The sequence below is a fragment of the Ursus arctos genome, unplaced genomic scaffold (assembly GCF_023065955.2).
Source record: "Ursus arctos isolate Adak ecotype North America unplaced genomic scaffold, UrsArc2.0 scaffold_1, whole genome shotgun sequence".
NCBI lineage: Eukaryota > Metazoa > Chordata > Mammalia > Carnivora > Ursidae > Ursus > Ursus arctos.
Window position 1 is genome coordinate 91,123,894 of NW_026622763.1, and position 27,139 is coordinate 91,151,032.

Consider the following 27,139-nt stretch of genomic DNA (forward strand, 5'->3'; position numbering starts at 1 on the left):
CCTGCTCATGCTGTCTCTCTCTCAAATAAATAAAAAATCTAAAAATGAATAAATAAATAAATGAACAAATATGCATACCTTTCTCTATCAACAAACACGCCTATAACAATTTTTAATGGCTGAATGGTGTTCTAACATACGGCTTCATATGATACAAATTTGCTGGACCTTACCATTATGTATTCAGATTTTTTGTATGTGTAAAGCTTTCCCAAATATATCTATCACTACATATCATGCCCGTCCTGAATTAGTTCTGCAGAATAAACCCCTAAAATGGAACTGTTGTGTAAAAGATTCTGTTCGGGGATTTGATATGTCTCGCCTGCCAAATTGTCCTTTTGGAAAGTTGTACACACAGTAGTTTTGCACAACAGAGGGCATTCTCAGAGACTCTGCCCCTGTGTTCTTCCCGGAACAAATAAACAGACCCACAAATACCCCTCAAAGCTTGATCCTTTATCCCGGGTTAGGAGCTGACCACAGAAAGGAAAGTTGGTCTGGTTCTCTTTCCTCCTTTTTTTTTTTTTTTAAGATTTTATTTATTTATTCGACAGAGATAGAGACAGCCAGCGAGAGAGGGAACACAAGCAGGGGGAGTGGGAGAGGAAGAAGCAGGCTCTCAGAGGAGCCTGATGTGGGGCTCGATCCCAGAATGCCGGGATCACGCCCTGAGCCGAAGGCAGACGCTTAACCGCTGTGCCACCCAGGCGCCCCTGGTTCTCTTTCCTCCTTGATCTACAAGAGAGAAAACCCTGGAGCCAAGGAAGAACCAACTCAACATCCCTTAGCCTCTTTCTGCGCTCTCTTTTCTGAGGGGCTATTTTTCGTGCATAGCAAGTTCTTGCTGAGGCTCTGGAGACTTTTTTTTTTAAGTAGGTTCCATACCCAATGTGGAGCACAGCCTGGGGCCTGAATTCATGACCCTGAGATCAAGACCGGAGCTGAGATCCAGAGCCAGTCGCTTAACCAACTGAGCCACCCAAGCACCCCTGGAGGTTTTAAGTATCACGAACTTTTGGGCTTTTTGTTCTGTTTTGTTTTAGGGGGAAATCACATAATACAAGTAATCATTTTAAAGTGTACAATTCAGTGACATTCAGGTGTATTCTCAATATTATAAAACCACTACCTCGCCCTAATTTCAGTTTTCAACTTTTTCAATACCCCAGGTAAACACCCTGTCACCAATTAATCTCTCCTCATTCCTCTCTCCTACTGCCCCTCGATAATCATTAATCTGCTCTCAGTCTCTATGGATTTGCCTATCCAGGTAAATCATATAAAAAGGATCCTACAGGGGTGCCTGAGTGGCTCAGTCGGTTAAGTGTCTGACTCTTGATCTCAGCTCAGGTCTTGAGTTCAGGGTCGTGAGTTCAAGCCCTGCATTGGGCTCCATGCTGGTGTGGAACTTACTTTAAAAAAAAAAAAAGGATCATAAAATAAATGACCTTTTGTGTCTGACTTCTTTCACTTAGTACATGTTTTTAAGATTCATCCAAGTTGTAGCATGTATCATATTTTATTCCTTTTTATGACCGAATAATATTCCATTGTATGTGTAGACCACAATTTGCTTATCCACTCATCAACTGATGACATTTGGGTTGTTTCCACCTTTGAACTAATATGAATAATGCTGCTATAAACATTCGTGTCCAAGTCGCCCTGTAGCATATGTTTTCATTTCTCTTGGGCATATACTTAGCAGTGGAATTGCTGGATCATATGGTAATTCAATGTTTAACTTTTTGGAGACCTGCCAAATGGTTTTCCATAGCATCTGCACCATTTTTACAATTCCGATGTACAAGGGTTTCAATGTCTCCACATGCTCACCAAAAACTTGTTATTTTCTGTTTTTTGGATTAAAGCCTTCCTAGTGAGTGTGAAATGGTATCTTACTGTGGTGTTGATTTGCATTTCCTTAATGACTAATGGTGTTGAATGTCTTTTCATGTGCTTATTGGCCATTTGTATGTCTTCTTTGGAGAAATGTCAAGTCCTTTGTCCATTTTAAAATTGAGCTGTCTTCTTATTGTTGAGTTTTTTAAGACTTCTTTGTACATTCTGGATATCAAACTCTCATCAGACATATGATTTGCAAATATTTTCTCCCATTCTATTAATTGTCTTTTCACATTCTTGATAATATCTTTTGATGTGCAAATATTTTAAATTTTTATGAAGTCCTAATTATTTTTTATTTTTCTTTTATTGCTCATGCTTTTGGTGTCAAATTGAAGAATCCGTTGTCAAATCCAAGGTCATGAAGACTTGCCTCTATGTTTTGTTCTAAGAGTTTTATAGTTTTAACTCGTATATTTAGGTTGTTGACTCATTTTGAGTTAATTTTTGTATATAAAGTGAGGTAGGAGTCCAACTTCATTCTTTGGCACTTGGTTATCTAGTTGTTCCAGAATCATTTGTTGAGGAGACTGTTATTTCTCTCTATTGAATGGTCTTGGCACTTTTTACAAAAATCCACTCACCATAGATGGTGGACTGTCAATTCTTTTTTTTTTTAAGATATATCTATTTATTTATTTATTTGACAGAGAGAGACAGCCAACGAGAGAGGGAACACAACCAGGGTGAGTGGGAGAGGAAGAAGCAGACTCCTAGTGGAGGAGCCTCATGTGGGGCTCGATCCCGGAACGCCAGGATCACGCCCTGAGCCAAAGGCAGACGCTTAATGACTGTGCCACCCAGGCGCCCCTGGACTGTCAATTCTTATCTGTCAGTCTTTATGTGTATTCTTATGCTACTACCACACTGTTTTGATGATTGTAGCTTTGTAGTAAGTTTTAAAATTAGGAAGTGTAAATCTTCCAACTTTGTTTTTCTTTTTCAATAGTTTTTTGGCTAGTCAGGGCCTTTTGCAGTTCCATGTGAATTTTAGGATTGATTTTTCCATTTCTACAGAAAAGGTCATTGGCATTTTGGTGAAGATTGGATTGCATTTGTAGACTTTGGGGAGTACCCCATCTTAACAATATTAAGTCTCCCTATCCATGAACATGGGATATCTTTCCATTTATTTAGTTCTTTAATTTCTTTCAGCAATGTTTTGTAGCTGTCAGTGTACGAGTGTATCACTTCCTTGGCTAAATTTATTCCTAAGTGTTTTATTCTTTTGGTTGCTCTGTATTAATCTTCTCTGGCTGCTATAACAAAATATGACAGATAATAATAAGACACCAAAATATGGGTGTCTTAAACAATATAAATTTATTTTCTCACAGTTCTGGAGGCTGGAAGTCTGAGATCAGGGTACCAACATAGTTGGTTTCTGGTGACAGCTTTCTTTCTGGCTTATAGACAGCCATCTTTGCCCTGTGTCCTCACATGGCCTTTCTTGGTATCTATGTGCAGAGAGAGAGAGAGAGAGAGAGAGAATGCTCTCTGATGTGATGTCTCTTCTTATGAGGACACTAATCCTATTGGATCAGGGACTCACTCTTATTTAATCTTAATTACTTGTTTAATCTTACTTCCTTAGAGGCCCCATCTCTAAATACAGCCACAGGCGGTGCCAAGGCTTCACCATATGAATTCCCCCAAACACAAATATTCAGTCTAGAGCAGATCCAATTCTAAATGGAATTATTTTCTTAATTTCCTTTTCGGATTACTCTTCCAGGCTTTTACAACTAGTGGCCACTCCTTTGGAGCCACTGTTATCAGTTTCCCATGAATCTCTTTCTCCACCTCCTTTCTGTCTCTTTGTTTCTGTCTGCAACCTGCGTTGTCTGCAACTTTTTTCCTCCACCTGATTCATTGACAACTGTTAAATATTAAGTGTCTAAACTGTGCCTAATAATATGTCAAGCAATATGGGAAGCAATAAAGAAGTATGACATGGTTCCCGCCCTTGAATATTTTCAATCTAGTTGAGGAGACAAGACATAACTAGGGAGCAATTTATAAGCAACTCAGCTGTGTGGTTCATGCACTAAGATGTAAACTCTCTAAGGGTAGGTGTTCCTGCTGTGCTCACAGTTGTATCCTCAGCCCCGAAATCAGTATAGGAGGAACAGGATATGAGCCAATAAATGAATGTTGAGTGAATTCATCACTCTCCCCCTTCAGAATCTCACTTGGTGGAAGCTACCCCTCCCATTCATCCTGGAAGATGATCGCTAGGGGACTGTGTTCTGCAAAGTGGCACTTGGACAGGATCTATCTGAGAACCCTGGGGCTCTCTAACTGGCTCAGGTTACGGCCCAATGGTAGGTTCACAGACACAGCACACTCTTTCAGCAAGTATTCTGGTGTCTTTCTAAAATAAGTTCTTACATAAATAGATCCTAGTTAAGTTCCACTGAGTAAACTGAGAAGAGGAATATGAAGGAAGAGGGAAGAAAGCATGGCCTATGCAAAGGGGGAAATGTCTCAGAAACTTGCAAACTGACAGCCAGGAAGAGATGCCAGAGGCTTTGGATTCCAGGGAAGAAGCCAGTTCCCAAGTAAATGGTTATTGCTCTGGTCTCTTAAAACATGAGGTGTTTTGTTTTTGTTTTTGGTTTTTTTTCTGATTCCAAGATCATGGTAGAAAATCTGAAAAACAAATTGCAGTATAAAGAAGAAAGGAACCTATCTATAAACCATGACTGAGAGATAACCACTCTTTGCATTTTTATAACACTGTTGCATGTAATTGTATTTGAACTTAACACAAGGAAAAGAAACCAAATTTCAGTTAAGTATTTTTTCAAATGAGGTATTGTTTCTTAAGAAGTGTCCTCTAAAATTAAAAAATTAGGGTTGTATTAAAAGGTTGGGGTTACAAAACAAAACAACAACAAACAAACCAACAACAACAAAAATGTTGGGGTTGTTGTGGAGGTTCTCAACCCACGTGATTTTCCCCTCTGGGGACATTTTGGCAATGTCTGCAGATGTTTTCGATTGTTACAACTTGGAGGGCAGGGAGATGCTCGTGGGTAAAGGCCAAGGATACTGCTAAACGTCCTACAATGCACAGGATAGTCCACCACAACGAAGAGTCATCCAGCCCCAAGGTCAGTAGTGCAGGGAGGAACCCTGATTTATTGCAGAGTTATGTTGGTTTTAAATAGTACATATTTTTAAAGGGCCTACGTTTGTTTCTGGTTAGTAGGACATAGTTTTCTCAGAGATCAATAGAGTAAGTGGTTGAGAGCATGACCCCCATCTAGGTGGTCTGAGTTTGAATTCGGACCCTTCTACTTCCCAGTAATGTGACCTTGGGCAACCTCCTTGGGCCTAAGTTCCCTCATCTACAAAAACTGTGGTAATGTTACACCCTCTTCATACAGCTGTAGTGAGGACTGAATTTCTAAAATAAGTGAAGTCCTTGGAACAGTGTCTGGTTTATGCTAAGCTCCATGGAAATATTTACTATTATTATCATTATTATTATGTGATTAATATCTTAAATAAGCCAACTGGAAACACAGACTAAAATTTATGTTTAGGATAATTCTCCTATGGGGCGCCTGGGTGGCTCAGTGGTTCAGCGTCTGCCTTCGGCTCAGGGCGTGATCCGGCATTCTGGGATCGAGCCCCACATTAGGATCTTCTGCTGGGAGCCTGGTTCTTCCTCTCCCACTTCCCTTGCTTGTGTTCCCTCTCTCGCTGGCTGTCTCTCTCTCTCTCTCTCTCTCAAATAAACAAATAAAATCTTTAAAAAAAAGAAAGAGAGAAAAAAGGGTAATTCTCCTAAGGAATTCAGTACAGAAAAACAGACATATAAGTACTTTCAACTTTTTTTTTTTTTTTTTTTTTTTAGAGACTGAGAGAGGGGAAGCTCAGAGGGAGAGGGAGAGAAAGAATCCCAAGCAGGCTCCACGCCCATTGTGAAGCCCAACATGAGGCTTCATCCCACAACCCTGAGATCATGACCTGAGCCAAAATCAAGAATTGGAACTTAACTGACTGGGCCACCCATATAAGTACTTTTTAAAAATGGAATCTTTACAAGAAATAAAGTGATAGCTCACTTATAAATCTAAGGAGTATATACATGAATTGAGAGGTTTGCCAAGGCTTTCCTGCTTTCTGGAATTACCTGATCAATGGCAGGTGACTCATAGTTTCACAAGACGCTTCTTTTTTTCCCTTTAGATTTAAAACATTTGAATTCATTCTCATAGTTCAAAACGCAAAACAATATGACAAGATATACATCGTGCAGTCTTACCTCCCACTGCCGTCCCGTCCACCTGCCCATAGGCAGTCACTTTAATTTAGTTTCTGATGTATCAACCCAGTGTTTCTTTATAAAAGCAAATGCAAATGCTCTATATTCTTATTTGGTCCCCCTTTCTTAGAAGCTATCATACTTTTCCATTTAACAATCTATCTTGGTTATCTATCTATCTTTGTACATTACAATCCATCTTTCCATATTGCTACACAAGGAGCTGCTTCACCCTCTTTTAAGGTGACATAGTATTCCATTCTGTAGACATTCCATACTCTGTTTATAAATGTATTTGTAATTTTTAATAAATATTAGCAAATTGCCCTCCATGTAGGTTTGTGTCATTTTAGACTCCCACCAGCAATGTAGGAATATGACCCTTTCCCTCCAAGAATCGCTGTAGTTTCCAGACAATCATCTGTTCAAAACCAGACCACATGGGCAGGTGTTACTGGGACGTAGAAGTGGGAAACAAAACTAAAAAGATGTTGGGGGTTTGTCAAGGCCGTTTACCTAGGACCTGGCAGAATCAGCTGTTAGTTCAGGGTGGATTCTGGGCAACTGGGTAATGTATTGAGTGCAATCAGGTCACATTGGTCCTGGAAGAATCTGGTTTTTAATGTCAATAGTAAAACCCAGGAAGCTTGCTGTTTTTCTGGACCAGAAGTTGGGTGATGTTTCCTTCTCTGATTTGAATGAAAGATCTCTTCTCTATAATTTTAACCCATCTTTTACAGAAACGCTTTGGTCTAATTTCTGTACTGGAGCCTCTTAATATCTTTTCAGTAACAGATTATGAAAGATGAAGGACCTGGGAAACCACCATGTTTCATATTCTCTAAGTTCGTACATGTAACTTAGCCAGTAAATTTAGCCTCAGTATTTGTGGATTCTTCTTAAGTTTTACCCCCCAAACCCAAAATATATTTATTTCTCCCCTCATTTTCAGAAACTATAAAAACATTATACTGATGTCGATTTCATAGATGCTGTGGGTATCAACTGTCAAGTGCTTTAGAAGTTCTAAGATAAAATATTTGAGAATTATATTACTTAACACAGCTAATACATTTTTTTATTTAAAAAAATTTCATACCAGGGTACCTGGGTGACATAGTCAGTTAAGTGTCTGACTCTGGGTTTTGGCTCAGGTCATGATCTCAGGGTCCTGGGGTCAAGCCCCTCATCAGGCTCTGAGCCCAGCATGGAGTCTGTTTGAGACTCTCTCTCTCTCTCTCTCTCTCTCTTTCTTCCTCTGCCTCTCCCGTTTGTACTGTCTCTCTCTCTCTCTCTAAAAAATAAATAAATAAAATCTTATAAATAAATAAATAAATAAATAAAATTCGTACCACATAGTGTACTTCATATTTGAATCTTGACTTTCTCATTCAGCTTCTTGTTTTTCCTGGAGTTTTATTGTGTTTCTTTTTTCTTATTGATTATATGAGATATGTATCTTTATCTCATTGACAGCAAGCTGCATTAGATTTAAATGCTTCTATGAAGGGGCTGTAGGCATTCTACAATACCTCACTAAAGGGTTCAATTTCTCTAAAACCTCAGACCCCAAATATCTGTACCTCAGAACAGACCCCAGTTTGCCACATAATCCCATTTTTCTAAAATTTCATCTCTCCAAGGACTTCAACTTCCCCAGTTCTGCCAGATGCTCATTTCTCTCAGTATTCTAAACTCCTGTTGCCCATTTTTTTTCAGCATTCTCTTTTAAGAACCACAGGCCATCCTAATGCCTACCTCCTGTACAATACGCTTTTGCCCAGCCCACTTACTCTGGTGTGACTATCAGATATTCCCCCATCCCATCGCCTCTCTAGTAAATGCCTGCCTGGATAGGCCATGGTTATTCAGCTTTGGTTGAACCCCACAGGTGCTGAACAAGGCCAAGTATGGTCCAATGTGGTTAACCCGCGCAGGGCCTCAGACCCATGTGAACCTGGCCAGTGCCCCCCTCCTGGAGCAAGTGATGCGTCAAGAGGGCAAGTACCCAGTACGGAACGACATGGAACTATGGAAGGAGCACCGGGACCAGCAGGGCCTGTCCTATGGGCTCTTCACCACGTGAGCTGGGGCCTGAAGGGACTGGTACAAGGCCTCAGAGGGCCAGGCCCAAGGACAGTGGTATTGGGAAGCCAGTGGATAATGGGCAGAGTGGGCTCTCCCTGCATTCTCTGAGCCTGATAATCAGTCTAGAAAGCAGTGGTTGGGATTGGCTGAAGCCCAGGGACCATTCATTATCTTTCCCATTAATATATTGTATCACTTTGGACAAAGGAATACTTTCTCCTTCCTTGGCCTTACGTTTCTCATATGTAAAATGGGAAGTTTGGAGCAGAATATCTCCAAACTATCTCTAGGACTTTTCCAGCTCCATTGTTCTACATTACAGTTGAAAATATACCAACTTGAATCATAATAGGACATATCTGTTTATAGTTGGGAAAACATCACCATAATAGTTAGGAAGGCTGAATTTAACTTTAAAAATATTTCCCAAATTATGTATTATAGGTTTGTTGTTGGATATAACTTTCAAGGTTGCTTTCCATACACAGAGGCAGATGTAGCTTTCAGCCTTGAAGTTACACCCAGAAAAGTTAAGATTATTTTGGCAGTGACAAATTCAAGCATGGGCCAAATGTGTTATATACGCATATGCCGATTGAGGTAAACCATTGAGAATCATTGGTAATGAATCATTCCCAATGCTACCCAGGTTGTAACTGGATATATTACAGGGCTTTTTAAAAATTGTCTTTTATTTTAATTCCAGTATAGTTAACAGACATTGCTATTTTAGTTTCAGATGTACACTATAGTGATTCGATAATTCTATACGTTACTCAGTGCTCATCAGGATAAGTGTGCTCTTAATCCCCATCACCTCTTTCACCCTAATACGGGTTTCTTTTTGCTGTAGTATGTTAACAGAGCTCCAGAAAATAATGAAAGACTTTTATTTTCCCTAGTTGCTTGACATCTCATGCTTTCATCATTTCTTAAGGGATTAAAGTTAATCCCGGCAGTGGTTATAGTAGCCGCACCAATGGTAATAGCTAAGCAGGTGTTTATAACATGCCAGGTATCAGGCTAGTCTCTGTACATTTATTATTTCCTTTTATTCTCACAACAAGTCCATGAAGTAGATCGTGTGATTATCCCCATTTATAGGTGGAGAAACTTAAGCCTCGAGAGGTTTTTGTATCACCTACCAGTAGTGAGTGGTGGAATCGATCTAATTTTAGAATTTAGGAACTTAATGCTTTGATACTTTTGGAAAGGAAGCAAACCGGATGGAGGGTGCATTTCATCTGTCTTTGATGCCTATATGTTCATTCTCCCATCGCATGTTTGTTTCTTTTTTGTGGTTCCTTCACAGGTGAACAGTTTCAGAACTGCAACAATTAATGAGCCCAAAGTTATGGGAAGAGAATCGAGTGTCTGTCCTTCCAGAGCTCATTAACATGATGTCTGGCCCCGAGGGCAGGATTTGGGTCTTAGGTTTTCACCAGGTCAGGCCACCACTAGGGTTGATGGCTCAAGATTTAGAATTGAAGCTGAACATTATGGATACCCCTATTTATCTATTTATAGTTTTTCACTCTACAGTTTCCTAATTATATTATACCCTATATATGTATTTTAAAGCTATTTTGCTAACCAATGATAAGTTCTTTTTGTTTTTATATATATATAACATACATACGTATATATATATATATACGTATGTATGTTTTACTCTCATTTTTTAAAAGCCTTTATTTATTTGTCAGACAGAGAGAGATTGAGCACAAGCAGGGAGAGCGGCAGGCACAGGGAGACGCAGGCTCCTCGCTGAGCAAAGAGCCGGATGCGGGCCTCAATCCCAGGACCCTGGGATCATGACCTGAGCCGAAAACAGATGCTTAACCAACTGAGCTACCCAGGCGTCCCTTTACATCTCATTTTATGAAGTATTGTTTTCCCAGGAAATAATTTAACAACCACAGAAATGTTCTCATTTAAGTTCTGTGAGTCTTCTTGCTACTATTGGGAGAATGTTTTGCTCTTGGAGAAGCACCTGCAACCTGAAGTTCCAGTAAATGAGTCTATTCTGGTTTTCGGTCCTTTTTCAGCAGCACTGTCATTTGACCTTTTTGCAGCTTTTCCCAACACAATAAAGAAAACTCCTGAAGTTTGAGGTTCATTTAAATAAATACTTTTCTAAATAAAAAAAAAAAACCAATTCTTGCTGTAAGCCTTTTTAATATCTTTCTTTTTAAAATACTGTATTGGTTTTTACAATTCGAAAGTAATGCTTATTGTAAAAAGCCCAATAATAAAATATTGTCGTCCTGCCGCCCACTCCCATCCCATCCTTCTAAGGAATCCTGACAGTTTGGTGGGTATTCTTCCCTACTTTATGTGGAAACATGCAACTGTACATATGGACCTATAGGGTTTCCTTTCTTCTTCCTAAAATTGGGCCACATTGTACTTATTACTCTGCAACTAGCCTTAGAAAAATTGACCTGTGCCCAGCTTGCTTAGGAAAGGCAACAGGTTTGGGGAACAGATGTGGGTGGGGACAGTCCCCGGACCTGACGTCCCTTCCCCCGCCCCCTGTTGGAAGCATGTTCCCACCCTCGCAAGCATCCCTGTCTAACCAGGGTGGTGACCCAACCCCCTACTGGGTGACTGTAGCAAGACGACCTGGGGCATCAGCCTGGTGGGTCTCCCTGTCCCTTTGGCTCACTGAGCCAGGTAGAGCATGAAGGTCCAGAATCTGAGCTTCCCAGGAACCCTAACTTGCTCCTCCTTTATTCCTCATTGTCCATGCAGAAGGACCATCGCACCTCCTCCTGATTTCACGTACAGAAGATTCTGGAGTTGTATCATCCTAAGATAATCATGGTCAACATTCGTTAAGCATTCACCATGTGCCAGGCTCTGATCTAAGCACTTTAATCACCCGAACAACCCTACTAAGACAGGCACGCTTATTATTCCCATTTTACGGAAGGGGAAACTGAGGCACAGAGGAGTTAAGTCTCCTGCCTAAGGTCACTCAGCCAGTAATCATCAGACCTGTCATTTGGCCCTAGGTAGTCTGGCTCCAGAGGCCCACCTTGACTCCTTCCACGATGCTCTGGTGAGACTGAAGTTTTGTGATTTGAAGCTTCTGTTCTTTGACGTTCAGTGACTCTATAATTCTACATCTCGAGTCTGAGATTTTCCTAGAGTCTGGAGGGGTCTCAGGGCAGGGGGCCGATTCCATCTAATCTAAGCTCCACTGCAACTTACCAGTGTGCGGTCCCTCCGTCCCCCGCAGGGAAGGACAGCATTGGTACGAGCTGCGCCGTACTCTGAACCAGAGGATGCTGAAGCCGAGCGAGGCCGCGCTCTACACCGATGCTGTGAACGAGGTGATCGACGACTTCCTGGCCCACCTGAACCGGCTGTTGGCAGAGAGTGCCTCGGGGGACCAGGTGTCCGACATGGCTCACCAGTTCTACTACTTTGCTTTGGAAGGTACCCTTGTTGGGAGAGGAGCTGGGGGGGTGGTCAGAGGCAGGTTGTGCTCCCCGCCCTCTTCAAGCCCCCTGGACTCTGGGCACCAGAACACTGCCTCCTGTGACGGGCTCTGTGCCCTGCCAGCGATCTGCTACATCCTGTTTGAGAAACGGATCGGCTGCCTGGAGCGCCCCATCCCCCAGGACACGGTGGCCTTCATCAGATCTGTCGGGCTCATGTTCCAGAACTCAGTCTATGTCACCTTCCTCCCCAAGTGGACCCGTTCCCTGCTGCCTTTCTGGAAGCGCTATCTGGATGGCTGGAACACCATCTTCTCTTTTGGTGAGGAGGCCAGGGAAGGAAGTGGTGGGTGTGGAGGTGGGGGTAGGGGAGTGGGTTCCAGGGTCTTTGCCATCAGCAGTCTCTCCCAGGACCTTCTTCCTCATGCTACCAGCTGTCAGAGTGGCTCTCGGTCCTTGGAGATCATGACTTTCGACCTTGTCCTCCTTTGTTCTCCATTTTCCCTGTAGGGAAGAAGCTGATTGATCAGAAGCTCAAGGAGATAGAGACCCAGCTGCAGACAAGGGGGCCAGATGAAGTCCAGATATCTGGCTACCTGCACTTCCTGCTGACCAGAGGACAGCTCAGTACTCGTGAGGCTATGGGCAGCCTGCCTGAGCTGCTCCTGGCGGGCGTAGACACGGTGCGTGAGGGGGGCCAGCCAGGAGACCGGGGGCTATCCTGAACCAATTGCCCATTACCCTCACCTGAGCCTGACCTTCGTTCCTCTAGGTACCTGCTTCTCTTTCTGTATTCTAGATGTAGAGCTAGAAGGAAAACCGGGGTGGGGGGTCATTCAACCTGGCAGAGGTGGGCAGGGAATGGTCCTTTTGTAAGAGGGAACCCATTGCCTCCTGGAGCCTCTCTCGGCCAGTTCAAAGTTTCTTCTCACATCTATTTAAGGTGTAACTTAAGTGGAGAGCTTGACCACAAGCATCTTCCTAGTCGAACTCTTTGTGTTCCTTTTATCGCATGGGGTGTCTCTCTGTTCAGATCTCCTTGTTGTTAAGAGTGCAATTCTCCGTCTCATGGGTCCTCATCCTGCTGTGGAGTCACGCTCAGCATGGAGAGGCCCCAGGAGCCCCTGTGTCGATTTCTGCCATGCTCGTGGCAAATTCATTGTTCGGCACATGCCCACTCACTCACCCTTCCACTACCTCGCTAGCCTTTTGCCTAGAAATCCCTCCTCACTTCATCTCTCCCTCTGCCTCCCAGACATCCAACACGATGACCTGGGCCCTGTACCATCTTTCAAAGAACCCAGAGATCCAGGCTGCCTTGCATAAGGAAGTGGTGGGTGTGGTGCCAGCTGGGCAGGTGCCCCAGTACAAGGACTTTGCCCACATGCCCCTGCTCAAAGCGGTGCTTAAGGAGACCCTGCGGTAGGTGGCATTTCCCGGGAGCGCAGGGTCTGTGCGGAGGAGGACTCAGGGACAGGAGTCGGAAGTGGAGGCTGGTGGGCTGGAGCTAGGGCCAGGGGTGAGATGGGAAGAAGGACCTGGGGGACCAGAGGCAAACCTGCACCTTCTTTTCCCTGCAGCCTCTACCCTGTGGTCCCCATGAACTCCCGGGTCATCACGGAAAAGGAAATCGAAGTCAATGGCTTCCTCTTCCCCAAGAACGTGAGTGGGGCTGAAGAGCTGGGATTGCCAGGGCTGCCCTGTCGCCCTAAGCTGATGTGCTGCCTGTTCTTGCTCTGCAGACCCAGTTTGTGTTCTGCCACTATGTGGTGTCCCGTGACCCTGACATCTTCCCTGAGCCAGAGAGCTTCCAGCCTTACCGCTGGCTGAGGAAGAGCCAGCCTGCTGCCCTTGGGGTCCAGCATCCATTTGGCTCTGTGCCCTTTGGCTATGGGGTCCGGGCTTGCCTGGGCCGCAGGATTGCGGAGCTGGAGATGCAGCTGCTGCTGTCACGGGTGAGTGGGCCGAGGCTGGAGGGCCGTGTGGGCCAGGCGGGGCTGGTGGAGACCAGGGGGAGGAGCGCAAGGGCTGCACCAGGAGGAAGCACACGAAGGAGGGCAGTAGATAGAGATCGCAGATTCTAACGCCGGTGTGTGTGCCCTCCCAGCTGATCCAGCAGTACGAGGTGGTCCTGGCCCCCGAGACAGGGGAGGTGAGGAGCATGGCCCGCATTGTCCTGGTTCCCAATAAGAAGGTGAGCCTGCACTTCCGGCAGAGGCAGTGCTGAGCTGGGCCCGAGCCTCCCAGGAGCAGCCCCCTGCTCTCTCCCTGGCGCAGTCATTCCCAGCCACCGCTGTCTCTCAGACCAGAAGCGGGAGAAGGTGGCTGCCAGACAACAGAGGTCAAAGAAACGCAGTGCGCTTTCTGTAGAACCCTGAGCTTTTGCCACTTTTATCATTCTGAATGCGTCCCTCTCAGATAAAGGGCCACCCGCATGTCGCATTGCTGTCCTTGGAGAAAATACAGAATAAAGGGACTTCTATTGATAATTGGAGGCCTTTGTCATTCTCTTTGATGACCCAGCATCTGAACCCCTTATTGTGTCTGGGGAACAGCCTCTCCCCGCTTAGGGATCTTGTGGGAGGCAGAGCCCCCTCCCACCATGGAAAGTGAGCACACCTCTGCTTTCCTGGACCTCACAGAGAGGCCTTCGCTTCCCCTGGTGCTGGCTGAAACCCAACCTGAGGGCACAACAATCCTCCGGGCCCCAAGGGGGGGCGCCCTCTTTTGAACAGAAAGTGCTTTGACAGAGGCAGGGAAGTGCTGCAAAAATGGACGGAGGCGTTCTCAGCTGACCCTGCAGGAATGGCTCCCGGGGCACCCATCGGCCTGGGAACCACCAGGTTGGCTGCCCTCGGGAGCAGGACCAGGAACGTTGGGAGGGCCCCCAGTGTGCCTCCGGGTCTCCCTGGTGAAGAAAAGCATCCTCCCTGCCCCGACTCCTGGCCCACGACTGCCCCCACCCCCCACAGCGATGGCGACAGCGACAGTGACAGTGACAGCAGGAGCAGCAGAAACATGGCCTCTGTCCTGCTACCACCTTCCACACATCTCACCTACAGCCCAGAGGTGGAACCCAGGGCCCGCCTGGAGCTCCAGCTGCAGGGCAGTATGGGGATTGTAGTTTTTAGCTTTCCAGCCTCTTCAGCCCAGGAATCCGCCCACCAGAAGGAAAGCGTGGAGACTGAGTGTTCCACGGGTTTGAGGAGGCAATGAGTCCCAGCCTCACAGAGCCCCAGCCCCAGTGGTAAATTTCTGCCGGGTCATAGAAAACTAAAATCGCATTTCTTATGTTAGTGAGATTTAAAAAAAAATTATGTCATTGCACTTATTAAAACCATTAAAATCCTTCAGCGGCTTCCCTCAGCCCTGAAGCAAAGCCCGAAGTCCTTACTCTGGCTTGGAAGACTCCGGTACCCTGCTCTCCACCCTCACTCCCTGCCCAGACACCCTTTCCACAGCCTAACCCCAATTCCTTGTATTGCCCTGAGCACATTCCGCTCTTTCTGACCTCAATACTTTGTTCTTACTGCCCCCTCTCCTTGGAACACTCTCTTCACCAACTGTGATGTCATCCCAGAGAACTTGCTCTTCCTTAGGGCTCAGCGCAAATGTCACTGCCTTTGAATAAGCCTCCCCTGACCTCTCTGGGGGAGCACAAGCACTTCCTTTGTGCTCCCCGCCCCCACCCTACCCCACCCCCCCGCAACGTTACAGAACTGAGCGCTCAGCCTGTTCACCTTGTTGGAGACCCCACTGTCTCCCCAACCAGCTGGGCACCCCCTGCAGGGCAGAAATCAAGCTCCTTTCAGTTTGGATCCCAGTGACCAAACTCTGTCTAGCCCCTAGGTGGTGATTAATAAATGGTTGTTGAGTGAGAAGAGGCTGGAATAGTAGGCAGGGTAAGGAAGAAGAGGGGATGGTGCAGAGCTTTTCCTACTGAATATGGAAATCTGGAGAGAATTGGGAGGATTTCCTGATTGTAAGGGCTTAGCTCTTGACCCCACCTGTGCTGGGATTCACCTGTGAGAGCACCTGACACATGCAGAGCACAGGGCCGGGCTCAGAGGGTACGGGGATTTCTGTAGCAAAGTCAACCAGAGCCACTTCCGCCTTCCCAATGTGCTGCTCCTCTGGATCCCAGGGGTCCATGGTATCAGGGACCCTGTGCTGCTCAGGTAAGTCACAGGGAAGCGATATCACAGCCAGGCTCCCTGATTATCCACCCCGACCTGACTCTGTAAGGGAAGAACAATCATTGCAATGATAAGGATCATTGAGGACGACCAGGCGTTAATTCAGCACAACAGATACACCTTTGACTAAAAAGAATGTGCATATCTCACTACTGCCATTGAAGCTCATTTGAACTTGTGGGCCAAAGTAGGATCCATATTTTTGGGTACGACTTTAAGAAATCAACTTGCCGGGTGCCTGGATGGCTCAGTTGGTAGTCTGCCTTCAGCTCAGGTCATGTTCCCAGGGTCCTGGCGTTGAGCCCCACATTGGGCTCCTTGCTCAGCGGGGAGACTGCGTCTCCCCTGCCTGCCGCTCCCCCTACTTGTGCTTGCTCACTACCTCTCCCTCTCTCTCTGTGTCAAATAAATAAATAAAATCTTAAAAAAAAAAGAAAGAAATCAGCTGTCTTCTTAAACACTCATGCAGCACTCCCAGGAGCAAAAACAGATCGAGTATTTGATGTTTTCTGGCTGTCTACACACTCCTGTTCTATAGATGTTCTAACTCTGGGTGTAGTTTGGCTTGTTAATATTAATTCGGCTCCAGCTCCTTATTTATGATTCCAGTGTTAAGATGCATGTCAAATAAAAATTCTGACAAACTGTCACCGTGGGCTGGACATATGGGACATTGTACTCAATTCTATATTTGCGGATGTTTGGAAGGCTAGCAAGAATGCCAGCAAATCATGTCTCTCCTACGCTGTGTCCCTGCCCTTCGCCAGCTCTCCTTGTAGCTCTTAGGCATAACAAATAATACAGATGCAGTAACGCGACGAGTGAGTTTCCCAATTATGGAGATGCGGCATCCTTATCTCTCAGCAAGCCATCGTGCTTATCACGTGTTATGCATCATAATCTCTAGTGTCTGCGAAAAATAAATACAGTTGCCCAGGTCCCACCCCCGAGTCAGGATATTAGCGTCTCTAGGCATGGGTCCTGGAATTTTCATCTTATAAAGCTCTCCGGGGGATCCCGTTGCACTGCCAGGGTTGACAGCTGTTGAGATGGTGTGAGAGAAGAGACAGAGTGGGCCGAGAAGTGGAGGGGACTCCAGCCTGGGGGCCACAGAACCTTGGACGGGCTGCGGAGGCCTGGGCAGGAGTCAGGGGCATGGAGCCAATGATGCCTGGAAGATGTTGGCCAGCCCCAGGTTCAGAGTATGAACAGGGGTCCAGCAAGGTGGGTTTTACACTTTCATTCAGAGTCAGGGCAGGAGTTGTCCCCATGCCAACCCTTGGCTTCTGTTCTAGCAGCCACGATGCTGGAGGACTGTCGGGAACTGAGGGTTGGGCTGTGATCCGAGCAGGAGGTCTGAGGCCGGGGGCTGGCAGGGTCCTTCACAGAAGGGCCCAAGGGAGAATGGCTGGGTCCTCAGCAGGGTGGGCCCAGGAGGCTGGAGACCTATCTACTCTCAGGGGGAGCAGGAGGGGGAAAGAGTGTCTTCCTCGGGCTGCCCTTTCTGCCTGCACTAGGACCTCTGGAGGTCTGTTCACGCGGAACAGTCTGGGGCACCCCCTCAGAGACTGACCTGCTGCACTTAGCCCACAGTCAGGCGCAGCTGGAGGCAGCCTGCCCCAGGCTCACCGAGGACACTGGCACTTGAGACGGGCCCAGAAAAGCACCCCCATCCCATCATCCCTCTTGGGCCCGAGGCCCGGGGCCTTCCCAGGGAGGGCCAGAGCAGAGCCGGAACGGACCCGTGGGTTATGGCAAAGTCGGAAACAGAGGCTGGGTGTTATGAGAAAAGGCCTTCACTGGCTGCCTGACTCATCAAGCACAAGTGTCTCCACTCTGTTGCTCGGTGAGGCACATGGGGTGGGATCGTATTTTAGAAATATTAACCTATCCTCTCCCCACTGGACAGCAGACCTACAGAGTCCATGGCCACAGGGGAGGGATGACACAGTGGAAACCTGGTCTTGGTTTTGGAATTGGACCTTCAAGGTAGGTGGCAAGAAACATAAGACACGTACAGTGGGTTTGGAAGAATGCATGGTGGGTTAGAGAAAAGGTCCCACTGGTAAAGATTCCATGGGTTGATGGGGGTTGGGGAAGCAGAGACTGTGGACATTTCTGGGATCCCTGAGAAGAGGGCCCTGAGAAGGGAGCTGTGTCTGAAGGGAGAGGGGAGTGTGACAAATACCCCAGAGAGGCTTGGAGATGACAAGGGTAGAAGAGCCCTGTGCCCTGTGTTTCTGGGGTAGAGGCTGAAATAAAGCAGAATGCAGAGTAAAGCAGACCACTTGCTGTCTGTCTGAGCAGATGCGCTTGCGAGCGCCCCACAGAGCTTCCCGAAGCCCAGAGGGGTGCGGGTCCAGGAGCTAGAAGGTTCTCATGCCCCAGGAGCAGGCAGGCCCAAGGAGGCTTCGCGGTGGGGACTGAGGGAGCACCTAGCAGGCGCCAGGTCCACCAGCGACCAACCCAGAGACAAGCAGATGGGAATGGGATTGTTTTAGCAGGTGCCGGCATGCATGGGTGATGATGCCAGAGGAACAAAGTCTCACACTCTTTAAAGCCTTCCCCCCTCACCAAATTTAACCCCAGGAAAAGGTGGGGGATGAGCCCCAAACTGAATGAGATTAATTTCTCCCACCTTGTGAAATGGGGTTCATAATAGAAACTCTATTCAGTGTTAGAAAAATAAAGTTATGTTTCCTGCAGATGAGAGTTTGTGGACTGAGTTGTATTTACTATGTAATTAACTAATTCATATCTTCTTTGTGGTTTTGTTATAAATAAAAGATGAAAAAAGAAATTTCAGTGGGCTAACACTCTGTGCGCCAAAGAAATGCCAGTCGTAGTGTTTGTCCATCACAGACCTTCCCTTGTGTCTTCGAATTCAGCAAGCTCGGGGGCCTGGCCACACGTTCAGGTCCAATGGCTGGCATTTTCTGAGTGAAATTTCTACAATTCAAGTTCATGGGTGGTTCTTTTTTGTTGTGTTTTCTCGACGGTTCATCCTCAGTGATCCAAAGCCAGGCCGTCACTGGGGAATGAGAACAGCGCTTGCTGGTGCTCAGGATGAGAATGGAGGGAGGACCCCACTGGAGCAGCCGGCCCTGGGGTAATCCCAGTGCTTCCGGTTCGTGGATCTCCAGGCTTGACTCAGCCGTTCTCCATTTCACCATCCCACGGTGCACTGGGCATTCGTGAGGGCTTCTGGGAGCATAGGCAGGGCAGGGGCAATGAGGGAGGGCTGGAGAAGCCTGTGGGGACAAGAGAAGGGAAGACAGTGACTACACGGTGGGGGGAGGTTGCCTTTCCAATCCGGGAACCTTGTCTCGCCATCCGCGGCCAAGCAGGTGGAATCTGTGTGAACCCTAACAAGCATGCTACCAGCTGCTGAGGCCGTGTCAAATTGACCGAGATGAGTACTTAGAGAGAAGCTCCCTCCTCCCGGCGGTAGTTCTTACTGAGCATGGAAATTCCATTCAACAAAGATTTATTAACCTTGCTTCCTTCCAGTGGAATTCCGAGCAGGCGGGAATTGAGTTGTGAGAGGGCAGGTCAGTCTCCCTGGAGCATCTGAAATCACATCACTGCCCTTGCCTTTACCCCAGCCCCTGCCCATCCCTCTCATGAGGACCTCCATGACCTCAGCTGTGACGGGGACTAAGTGGGGGCCCCATGGTGAGTCCTGACACTTGGTATTTTCATGGGGCTCCTCAGCAATGAATTGGGCCACTCCCGTCCTCAAGGCTCCTCGGTCTGAGATCCGAGAGCCCCGAAAGATCAGTGGACTTGTGCTGAGGCCAATGGCCCAGGGCAGAGCCTACCTGAACCAGAGCCAAACCAGCAAACAGGGGTGGGGGAAGATGAAGGCCGGGTCCCCTGGCTCCCTTCATTGGCTTCGGCGTGCGAAAGGTGGCCCGGGAGGGAGGACTCACATATTCTCAGGCACCGAGGGCGTCGATGCCAGCAGGGCTGAGCACCAGCGCCTGAAGGATGTCGGAGAGCGACACCACACCCAGGAGATGCTGGTTCTCGTCCACTAGCACCAGCCGGTGTACCTGCGGGTCCGCAGACGGTCCGTGAGGGGTCAGAGCCGCGCGGCTACAGCGGCCAGCAAGGTTAGCACCAAGAATCAGGCGCATCCACGTAACATAACTGGGGGAGCAAGAGCGTGTCTCCTAGAAACCAGTTAGGGGTGGCTCTGACCACTCTGGGTGATCAACTGGCTGTGGCCCTTAGCACGAGGGCCCCACGGGCAGGACCAGTTGCAGAGCAGTGTGGACACTGAGAGCTCGAAATGGCCATGACCCAGGGGGACAGGGCAGGCGCCCAGTGTACAGGGACAGCTGCGGCTGCTCATGAGGACTGGGCCATGTGTGTTGGGGGCGCAGATGGAGAGGCAGGGGGTACCTGCTCCCGGGCAATCCGGTCGATGACTTCCCCCAGGCTCTCTTGGGGCTGGCAGGAAAGGACTCCCTCCAGACACAGTGTCCTCTGCCTCAGTGCTTCTCCCACACTAATGTCTAGGTGGTTGTAGGTTTGCTGGGCAGCCAAGTGCTGGGGCAGGGAGGGAAGTGCCATGTGAGTCAGCCCCTCAGCCGGGCTCCGGACCCGCAGATACTGCCCCCTCTCCACTCGTAGAGGTCCTTCTGGTCCACAGATAGCCCTCTACTGATCCTCACACCCACAGCCTTTCCCCGTGGCACCCTCCGTTCCCCCTTCCCGCAGACACTTACAATCACATCAAAACGGGAGTAGAGGCCCACGACCTGTCCTGCAGGGGTGGGGGTGGGGAGAGAAAGGGAAGAGGTTCACATAAGGACGGGGATGCTGTGCAAGGGCTGGGGGCGGGCTCTCAGGAGGAATTACAGGACACCCCCCCACCCCTCCCAGGCTACTGGCTTCAAAATGACGCATGGAGCTGTCACCACCTGAACCTATGAATCACACAGCATTACGGACAAAGAGCCAGCCTGACACGCCTCCTGATATGACACAGCACGAGTACATAGTGTCACCTCTGAAATATCCTGGCCTCAAATGGGTCGCCTGAATCTGACCAAGCCTTTAGATCTAATTTCCAGTTTACGGGGAAACCCGGGAATAAAGGAACAGCATTGAGGCCACCTGTAGAAAGCAGGGACACAGCTGGAGCTGGGACAGTCTACAGGACAACGGACCCATGATACTGTCACAGAAATTAAGTGACGAGGGAACTGTTCCAGATTAAAAGAGACTTAAGACCAAAGAAGCAAATGCAAAGCATGGACCTTAATTGGATCCTGGTTTGTACAAATCAACTGTAAAAAGATATTCTCAGGGAAGGTGAGCAAATAAGAATTACGACCAGATCTTAGATAATATTAATAAATTATTTAGCTTTGTCAGGTGATATGGGAAATACACTGATTTTAAGAGGCACAGACTGAAGAGGTAAGGGGTAAATGACATGATCTCTGTAATTAAAATTACTCCAGCAAAAAAGGGGGGGGGGAAACCCTGGTTACAGCAATATAACAGGAATTAGTCCAGGTAATGGATATGTGGATTTCAGTGTACGGTTTTCCTACCATTTTCATACATTTGAAATTTTTCATAATCAAAACCTTTCTTGGTATCTAGCTTCCTTACAACAATTTTAACTTTGAAATGATTTACAGACATGGTTCAACTAAAGAAATGTAGTCCCTCTAACCCCTCTTCAGAGCAAGAAAAGGTGACATCTGGCTGGATCCCATGGCCCCTTTTAGGATGAATTAGCATTAAAAGCCTCATCTCCTGTTTCCTCTCACCATGCTCATTTTATCACACATATTCCTTTCAAATCAGCCCCTGAAGTCAGGGAATGGGTGTTGTCAAGAGTCCCATGTCCCAAAGGAGGAAACTGAGGCGCAGAGAGGCTAAGTAACGGGTCCAAGACTCAAAGCAGGCAGACTTCTAGCCCCAACTCCACCCTGGGTCCTGAGCTGATGCCCACAGACCCCTGCCTGCCGCCACCCCACCCCAGCCAGCCCCACTCCCGGGAGCAGGTACCAGCTTCATTGACCACAGGCAACGCAGACACGCGCCGGTCCACAAAGATGTCCAGTGCCGTCAGGATGGGCGCCGTGTCCAGCACCACAGCCAAGTCTCGGAATGTCCCGATGCCCAGGTCTTGGATGGTGCGGGAGAGGAAGGAGGGCTGGGGCAGCAGGGAGCCCTGGGTGGGTCAGGGACAGGTGCGGATCAGGGTGGAGCCACAGCCCGAGGGCTCCCAGCTGCTCCCTCCCTGGTCAGGTCCGTGGGGCCAAGCGCTGCACCCGTCAGGTCACCCCGAGGCTGTGGCCAGGCTCACAAAGATATGCAGGAACTTGAGCAGTCGCTTGTGTGTGAGGATGTGGAGCACGGCGCCCGAGACCGGGTCCAGGACCGGCAGGCGGTGGATCCGGTTCTTGATAAGGGTGTAGACAGCTTCAAACAGGCTGCAGAGGTGGGAGCAGTGGGTCTGGGGGAGATACACCCTCTACCCCAGCCCCTGCCAAAGGAGGACAGGGTGTCCAGGCTCCCTTGTCCCCTGCAGGATGAGCCCATGAGTTCAGAACAGAAGAGCCAGGGAAGGGGACTGCTCGGGGCAAGGAAGTGCAGGTGGGTGGCTGGGGACTCTTACCTGCTGTTGGGAGAAATGGAGACCAGGGGCTTGAAGCAGCCTTGAAGGTAGATCTCTGTAGGCAAAGCCAGAGTCAGGCCCAGGGAGCTGGCGGCCCTGCCTGTCACCTGGCAGCTCCCAGACTGACTTCCTCCCTCTGGCCCCTCCCTCTAGGAAATCCCCACCGCCCATCCTCCACCTCAGGTGCTTGGCCCCACACTCACCCACACACCCTCAGCCCCTTCTAGTCCCACCCCTGCCCTCCCACCACCACCAACCCCCCCCCCCCCCCCCGCCCCGCCGCCAGCTCACCTCTCCAGGTCTCAATCTTATGTTCTTCGATCTCATAGATCTGGACCTAGAGACATTGACAGGACTCCAGAAGTCAGACATGGGCCCCTCGGGACACTAGGCTCCCTGAGCCACCCTCCGTCCCAGCCCAGATGGGAGCCCCCTGGGACCCCCAGCCCTCTCCTCACCAGTGGGGACCTGTAATAACGGTGCAGCACCAAGATGAAATCCGTGATGGTCAGCATCCCTGCGGGGTCAGGAAAGGGCGGTCAGCCTGGGGCCTTGTGGTGAGAGGCAGGCTGGGGGTCAGACCCCCTTGCCCGCTCTGCCAGAGGCCGAGGACTGAGACAGCTGTGGGAAATGTGGAAAGAAGGGAGCAGGGCAGTCCCTCCCACGCCTCAGAAATGGGGTCGTCCCTTTTATGCTTCCCTGTAATTTCTCTCCTCCCCCCACCTTCTATTCTCCTAATTTCTTCCTCTCCCTTTCCTCTCTTCCTATCTAGCACCAGAGGGGAGTAGAGCTGGAGTGGTCAGCTGGTCACACCTACTCCACGCATGGGGTCTCCCACCTGGCGACCACAAGACTGGGATCCGACGTTCCCCGTGCCAGTCCCCCAGCTTGGCTCAGCCCGAGGATCTGCTCAAGCCCGTGGCGTGTCAGAGTTCAGCCCCAGAATCAGCCCGCTGAAGATCTCTTTTTTCCCCTTCCCTACCACCTCTGCCTCCCAGCCCCTCCTCACCCACGAAGCTCTGCTTCTTGCTGTCCCACAGAGGGGCTGCCCGGATGCCGTTGGCCACGAGGGCAAAGAAGGCCTTCTTGATCTGAGGGCCAGAGAGAACAGTGAGGGGTGAGTCTCTCCCCGCCCCTCGGTGCTACCCTGTCCCAACCAGGGGCCTCCCCTGGGGCCTTCTCCCAGAGTTTCCTATACATGAGCTTGACTGCCTTTCCTATGCCATTGCACCCCCTAGACGTGATCCTTGTCAGGCGCATTTGCTTAGAGATAAGGCTGCTGGTGGCCAGAGGCACCTCAGTGACCCCTTCCCCGGGCTCACCAGGGCGTGGGAAACTAACCGAGCGATTCCACTCAGAAGCCATATGTGGACAGTCACACACAGTATAGTTTCTGCTAATCTAAGCACTAGAGGTATACTTCTTTACATACTACTTCCAAAATACTTCTCTCTAAATAAATTGGACATTGGCTCACGTGGCCTCCTCCTAAGGAATACTATCTATCTATCTAATAGATACTGGTTGTATCTATTCCAGGTGTATTTTTCTAATGCATATTAAAATACATGCAAAGCTACTAAAATAAATATATTTGTTCATCTACCACTAGAATCAAAGAGCGTACTGTGGACAGTTCGTATGCTGTGCTTCTAGAAACGCTGCCCTGCTCTCTGTGATGGTAAGAACGGAATCAGGCGTTCTGTAGCTTAGCCTAAGGGAAAAGCAGGGACTAGAGCTCATCGTAATTTTCTGTTACCAAGAGTTCCCTGCTGTTTGTCCCTAGGCCACCCTGCTATGTCCTCCACATACTTTGGGAAGTGTTCCCATTTATCCTGGGTGGTCCCAGGAGTCCTCTGAAACTTGTAGGGCAAAGCAGGCATTCCTGTCCCCATTTTATTTCATTTTTTATTTATCATTATTATTTTTTTAGTAATCTCTCCACCCAATGTGGGGCTTGAACTCATGACCCCAAGATCAAGAGTTGCATGTCCTTCCGACTGAACTGGCCAGGCGTCCCCCTATGGCTGTTTTAGAAACCAGAGAGGTAAAGGGACTGACCCAAGATCCTACAGATACTAAATGGCGGAGCTGGGATGACAATTACAAAGAGAAGGTGCTCAGAAGGAGTTCTGGGAGGAGACTTGCAGGGGGTGCCCGGCAGGGTGTCCTGGAAGGTGTGAGGTGGGGGGGCTGCAGCCCCTGAGGAGGGAGGTGGGGCAGAGCCATGGCCTCACCTCCAGCGTGGTGTCGAAGATGACCAGCTTGGAGCTGGTCGCCATGGCATCATAGCAGGTGTGCTCCTGCATGAAGTGCATGTAGACCTGGGCCCCCGGCTTCTGCAGCTCGTCGTCCCAGCCTGGCCTGGGAAACAGGGCCTGCGGGGAGGGGCACAGGGCCGGCCTCTCTTCCACCATGCCCAGCTCATACCCCCAGGCTGCCGTGGCTGGGGACTCTATGTTCAGCTCCAGATCATCTGTGCTGGAGCCTGAGGCTGAGGCTGCGTCGTCAGGGGGGAGGATGTCCCACTCGGCAGGTGGGGAGCCCACCTGGGCCAAGGGAGCAGCTTGGGACAAATGTGTGGCCTTGGGGAATGTGGCCTCCAGCCTGATGTACTCAGCAGGTGGCCTGGCCTGGGGATCTGTTGGATCTGTGGGGGGAAGAGCACAGTAAGTCCATCTTCCGGAGCACTTTCTTATCTGCTGGCTTGGGTCAACCTCACAGCAGCCTTGGGAAGCCTGGGTGCTGTGGCCCCATTTTGCAGGTGAGAAAGCTGAGTCTCAGAGTTAGGGTAGTGGCTCTGTCCTGAGTTGGCCGTGCTGGGCCCCTGGCTCGTCAATGCAGCTGACCTTTCCCATGTGGAGAAACTGAGGCTACAAGATGAGGCTTGGGTCCATCTCTGTGCTATGGAGGGACCCAGAGCAGAGCCCCAGCCCCGGGCTCTGGGACATCCCACTGCCCCCACTCCCAACTCCCCAGAACTGGCCTTGGCCTCACCTTCCCCCAGACCCGGCAGCTCCCCTTCCTTCAAGGCCTCCTGCCTTGTCCATCTTGAGGCCTTGGCCCCCTGTTTCCCATGGCTTCTTTCTGAGCCAGTGGTCATGGCCGGTGATGGCCATGGAGTGTTCTGTCCTTGTTCTAGGAAGCTCATCTCTGGAAGGGGGAATGGGGCCTGTTTGGTTAATAGGGAGTAACACAACAAAATCAATTAAAATGTTAATAATAATATTTAATATTTGCAAGCTCCCCAAGGGTTTTTCTTCTATACATTTCTCACTCAAACCTCATAGCAATCTTATAAGGGAGGGATTATTTTCACCCTTATTTTATTAAAGAGGGACCTGAGATCAGAGAGGTTAAGCAACTTGCCACAGTTCACACAGCTAGTACGTGATAAATAAGGTCAGAACTAGGGTCAGAGTCTTTGGACTTTAGATCCCCCCAGTTCTTCTTCTGAAAGAGGAAGGAGGAGGTGAGGGACAAAGGAAGAAGAAACAGGAAAAAGAAGGAAAAGGAGAGAAAGAGACAAAAAGCCAGGCTATGAGGGCGGGGGAGATTGGGGACCCAGAGAGGTGGCAGACAAAGGAAGTGGGAGAAGGGGCTCTTCGGCCCACAAGGAGGAGGCAGCCCCACCTACCTTGAGGCTCAGGTCCCCCCAGGCGGCTCCAGGATGGGTTCTGTGGGGAGAAGAAGGTCTGAAGGGGTGGGAACATGTCCCACATTCCCAAACCACAGGGAGCTTCTTTTCCCACTGCGTGTGCATGCACGCACACACACCCGTGCACACTTAGACACACTCAGAAATACACACATCCGACCATTCCCAGATCCACGCGGAACCACATACGTCACTTAGACGAAGAACACACATATACACAGATGCCCACATGCTCGCACACACACAGAATCCAGACCACACACACACACGCACACACACACATTCCCACAGTGTGGTGCGCTCTCGATCCCCTGGCCTGGGCTGCCCCAGCGCCCGTCCCCCGGGACCCCTGTACCCGGGGCAGCGCGTGCTCCATGCGGCCAAGCCCGAGCAACTGCAGAACAAGTGCGCAACACGAGCGGCTCAGCACTATTCTGGGCCCGGCCGCTGGCGCCCTGCCCTCCCCGGATCGGTTTCTCTCTGATTGGGTGTCAGGCAGCGGGAAGGAGGGCCCCACAGGCTCAGCTGCTCCCGCCCAGAGCCTGGGGCAGGGTGGGGAGGGCAGGGGCGCACCTGGAATCTGGAGGCCGGGTCCTGGGTTCCCTCCCGGGTCTTTGAGGACAAACATGAAGGACCTCACTCCGGGGGAGGTGGCTTGGAGCACCGGGTTGGGGGGGCACCAGCAGGAGGAGGTGGGCTCTCGGCATCCTGGGTTCCTTCTCATCTTTGTCAGGTGCCAAAGGACGGAAAATGGAGGCGAGTTGAGCTCAAGGTTCTTCCTCATTCAAACTGCAGTCGTGGGTGGTGTTGGAGTTAGAAAGGGCAAGTTGGAGCCAGCTGGGAGGCTGGGGCCAAGGGGTTTGTGGGTGGTCCCAGGAGAGTGGCCATTGTGTGTCCAGATGTCCCCATTGGAGTCCCAGGAGC

General features: G+C 49.1%; 2 protein-coding genes across 6 annotated transcripts in view; one reads left to right on the top strand and one right to left on the bottom strand.

The window, feature by feature from the left end:
• LOC113250446 (sterol 26-hydroxylase, mitochondrial) overlaps nucleotides 1–14,207 on the top strand; it is a 35,071-nt gene extending 20,864 nt beyond the window's left edge. The window contains exons 2-9 of the mRNA XM_026491930.4: nucleotides 8,076–8,266; nucleotides 11,517–11,716; nucleotides 11,843–12,040; nucleotides 12,229–12,401; nucleotides 12,974–13,140; nucleotides 13,299–13,380; nucleotides 13,461–13,673; nucleotides 13,826–14,207. Of these exons, the coding sequence (XP_026347715.1) occupies nucleotides 8,076–8,266; nucleotides 11,517–11,716; nucleotides 11,843–12,040; nucleotides 12,229–12,401; nucleotides 12,974–13,140; nucleotides 13,299–13,380; nucleotides 13,461–13,673; nucleotides 13,826–13,945 (1,344 nt within the window). The 3' untranslated portion in view covers nucleotides 13,946–14,207. The remainder of the gene's footprint in view (nucleotides 1–8,075; nucleotides 8,267–11,516; nucleotides 11,717–11,842; nucleotides 12,041–12,228; nucleotides 12,402–12,973; nucleotides 13,141–13,298; nucleotides 13,381–13,460; nucleotides 13,674–13,825) is intronic.
• Nucleotides 14,208–18,621: 4,414 nt separating this feature from the next.
• PRKAG3 (protein kinase AMP-activated non-catalytic subunit gamma 3) lies at nucleotides 18,622–26,645 on the bottom strand. 5 transcript variants are annotated; one of them, XM_044381156.3, is made up of 13 exons: nucleotides 26,571–26,645; nucleotides 26,195–26,234; nucleotides 25,555–25,710; nucleotides 24,795–25,207; nucleotides 23,567–23,648; nucleotides 23,016–23,074; nucleotides 22,849–22,894; nucleotides 22,558–22,612; nucleotides 22,246–22,372; nucleotides 21,945–22,110; nucleotides 20,648–20,685; nucleotides 20,322–20,468; nucleotides 18,622–19,165 (listed from the first exon to the last, which is right to left on the bottom strand). In XM_044381156.3, the coding sequence occupies exons 1-13, from the start codon at nucleotides 26,589–26,591 to the stop codon at nucleotides 18,725–18,727; spliced, it is 1,791 nt and encodes a 596-aa protein (XP_044237091.2). In that variant the 5' UTR covers nucleotides 26,592–26,645; the 3' UTR covers nucleotides 18,622–18,724. The 5 variants fall into 5 exon arrangements, with proteins under 5 accessions (XP_044237091.2, XP_057160852.1, XP_057160853.1 ...); XM_057304869.1 differs by having other exon boundaries at nucleotides 18,622–19,969; nucleotides 26,571–26,632; XM_057304870.1 differs by having other exon boundaries at nucleotides 18,622–19,969; nucleotides 25,555–25,729; nucleotides 26,571–26,614.
• Nucleotides 26,646–27,139: the final 494 nt, after the last annotated feature.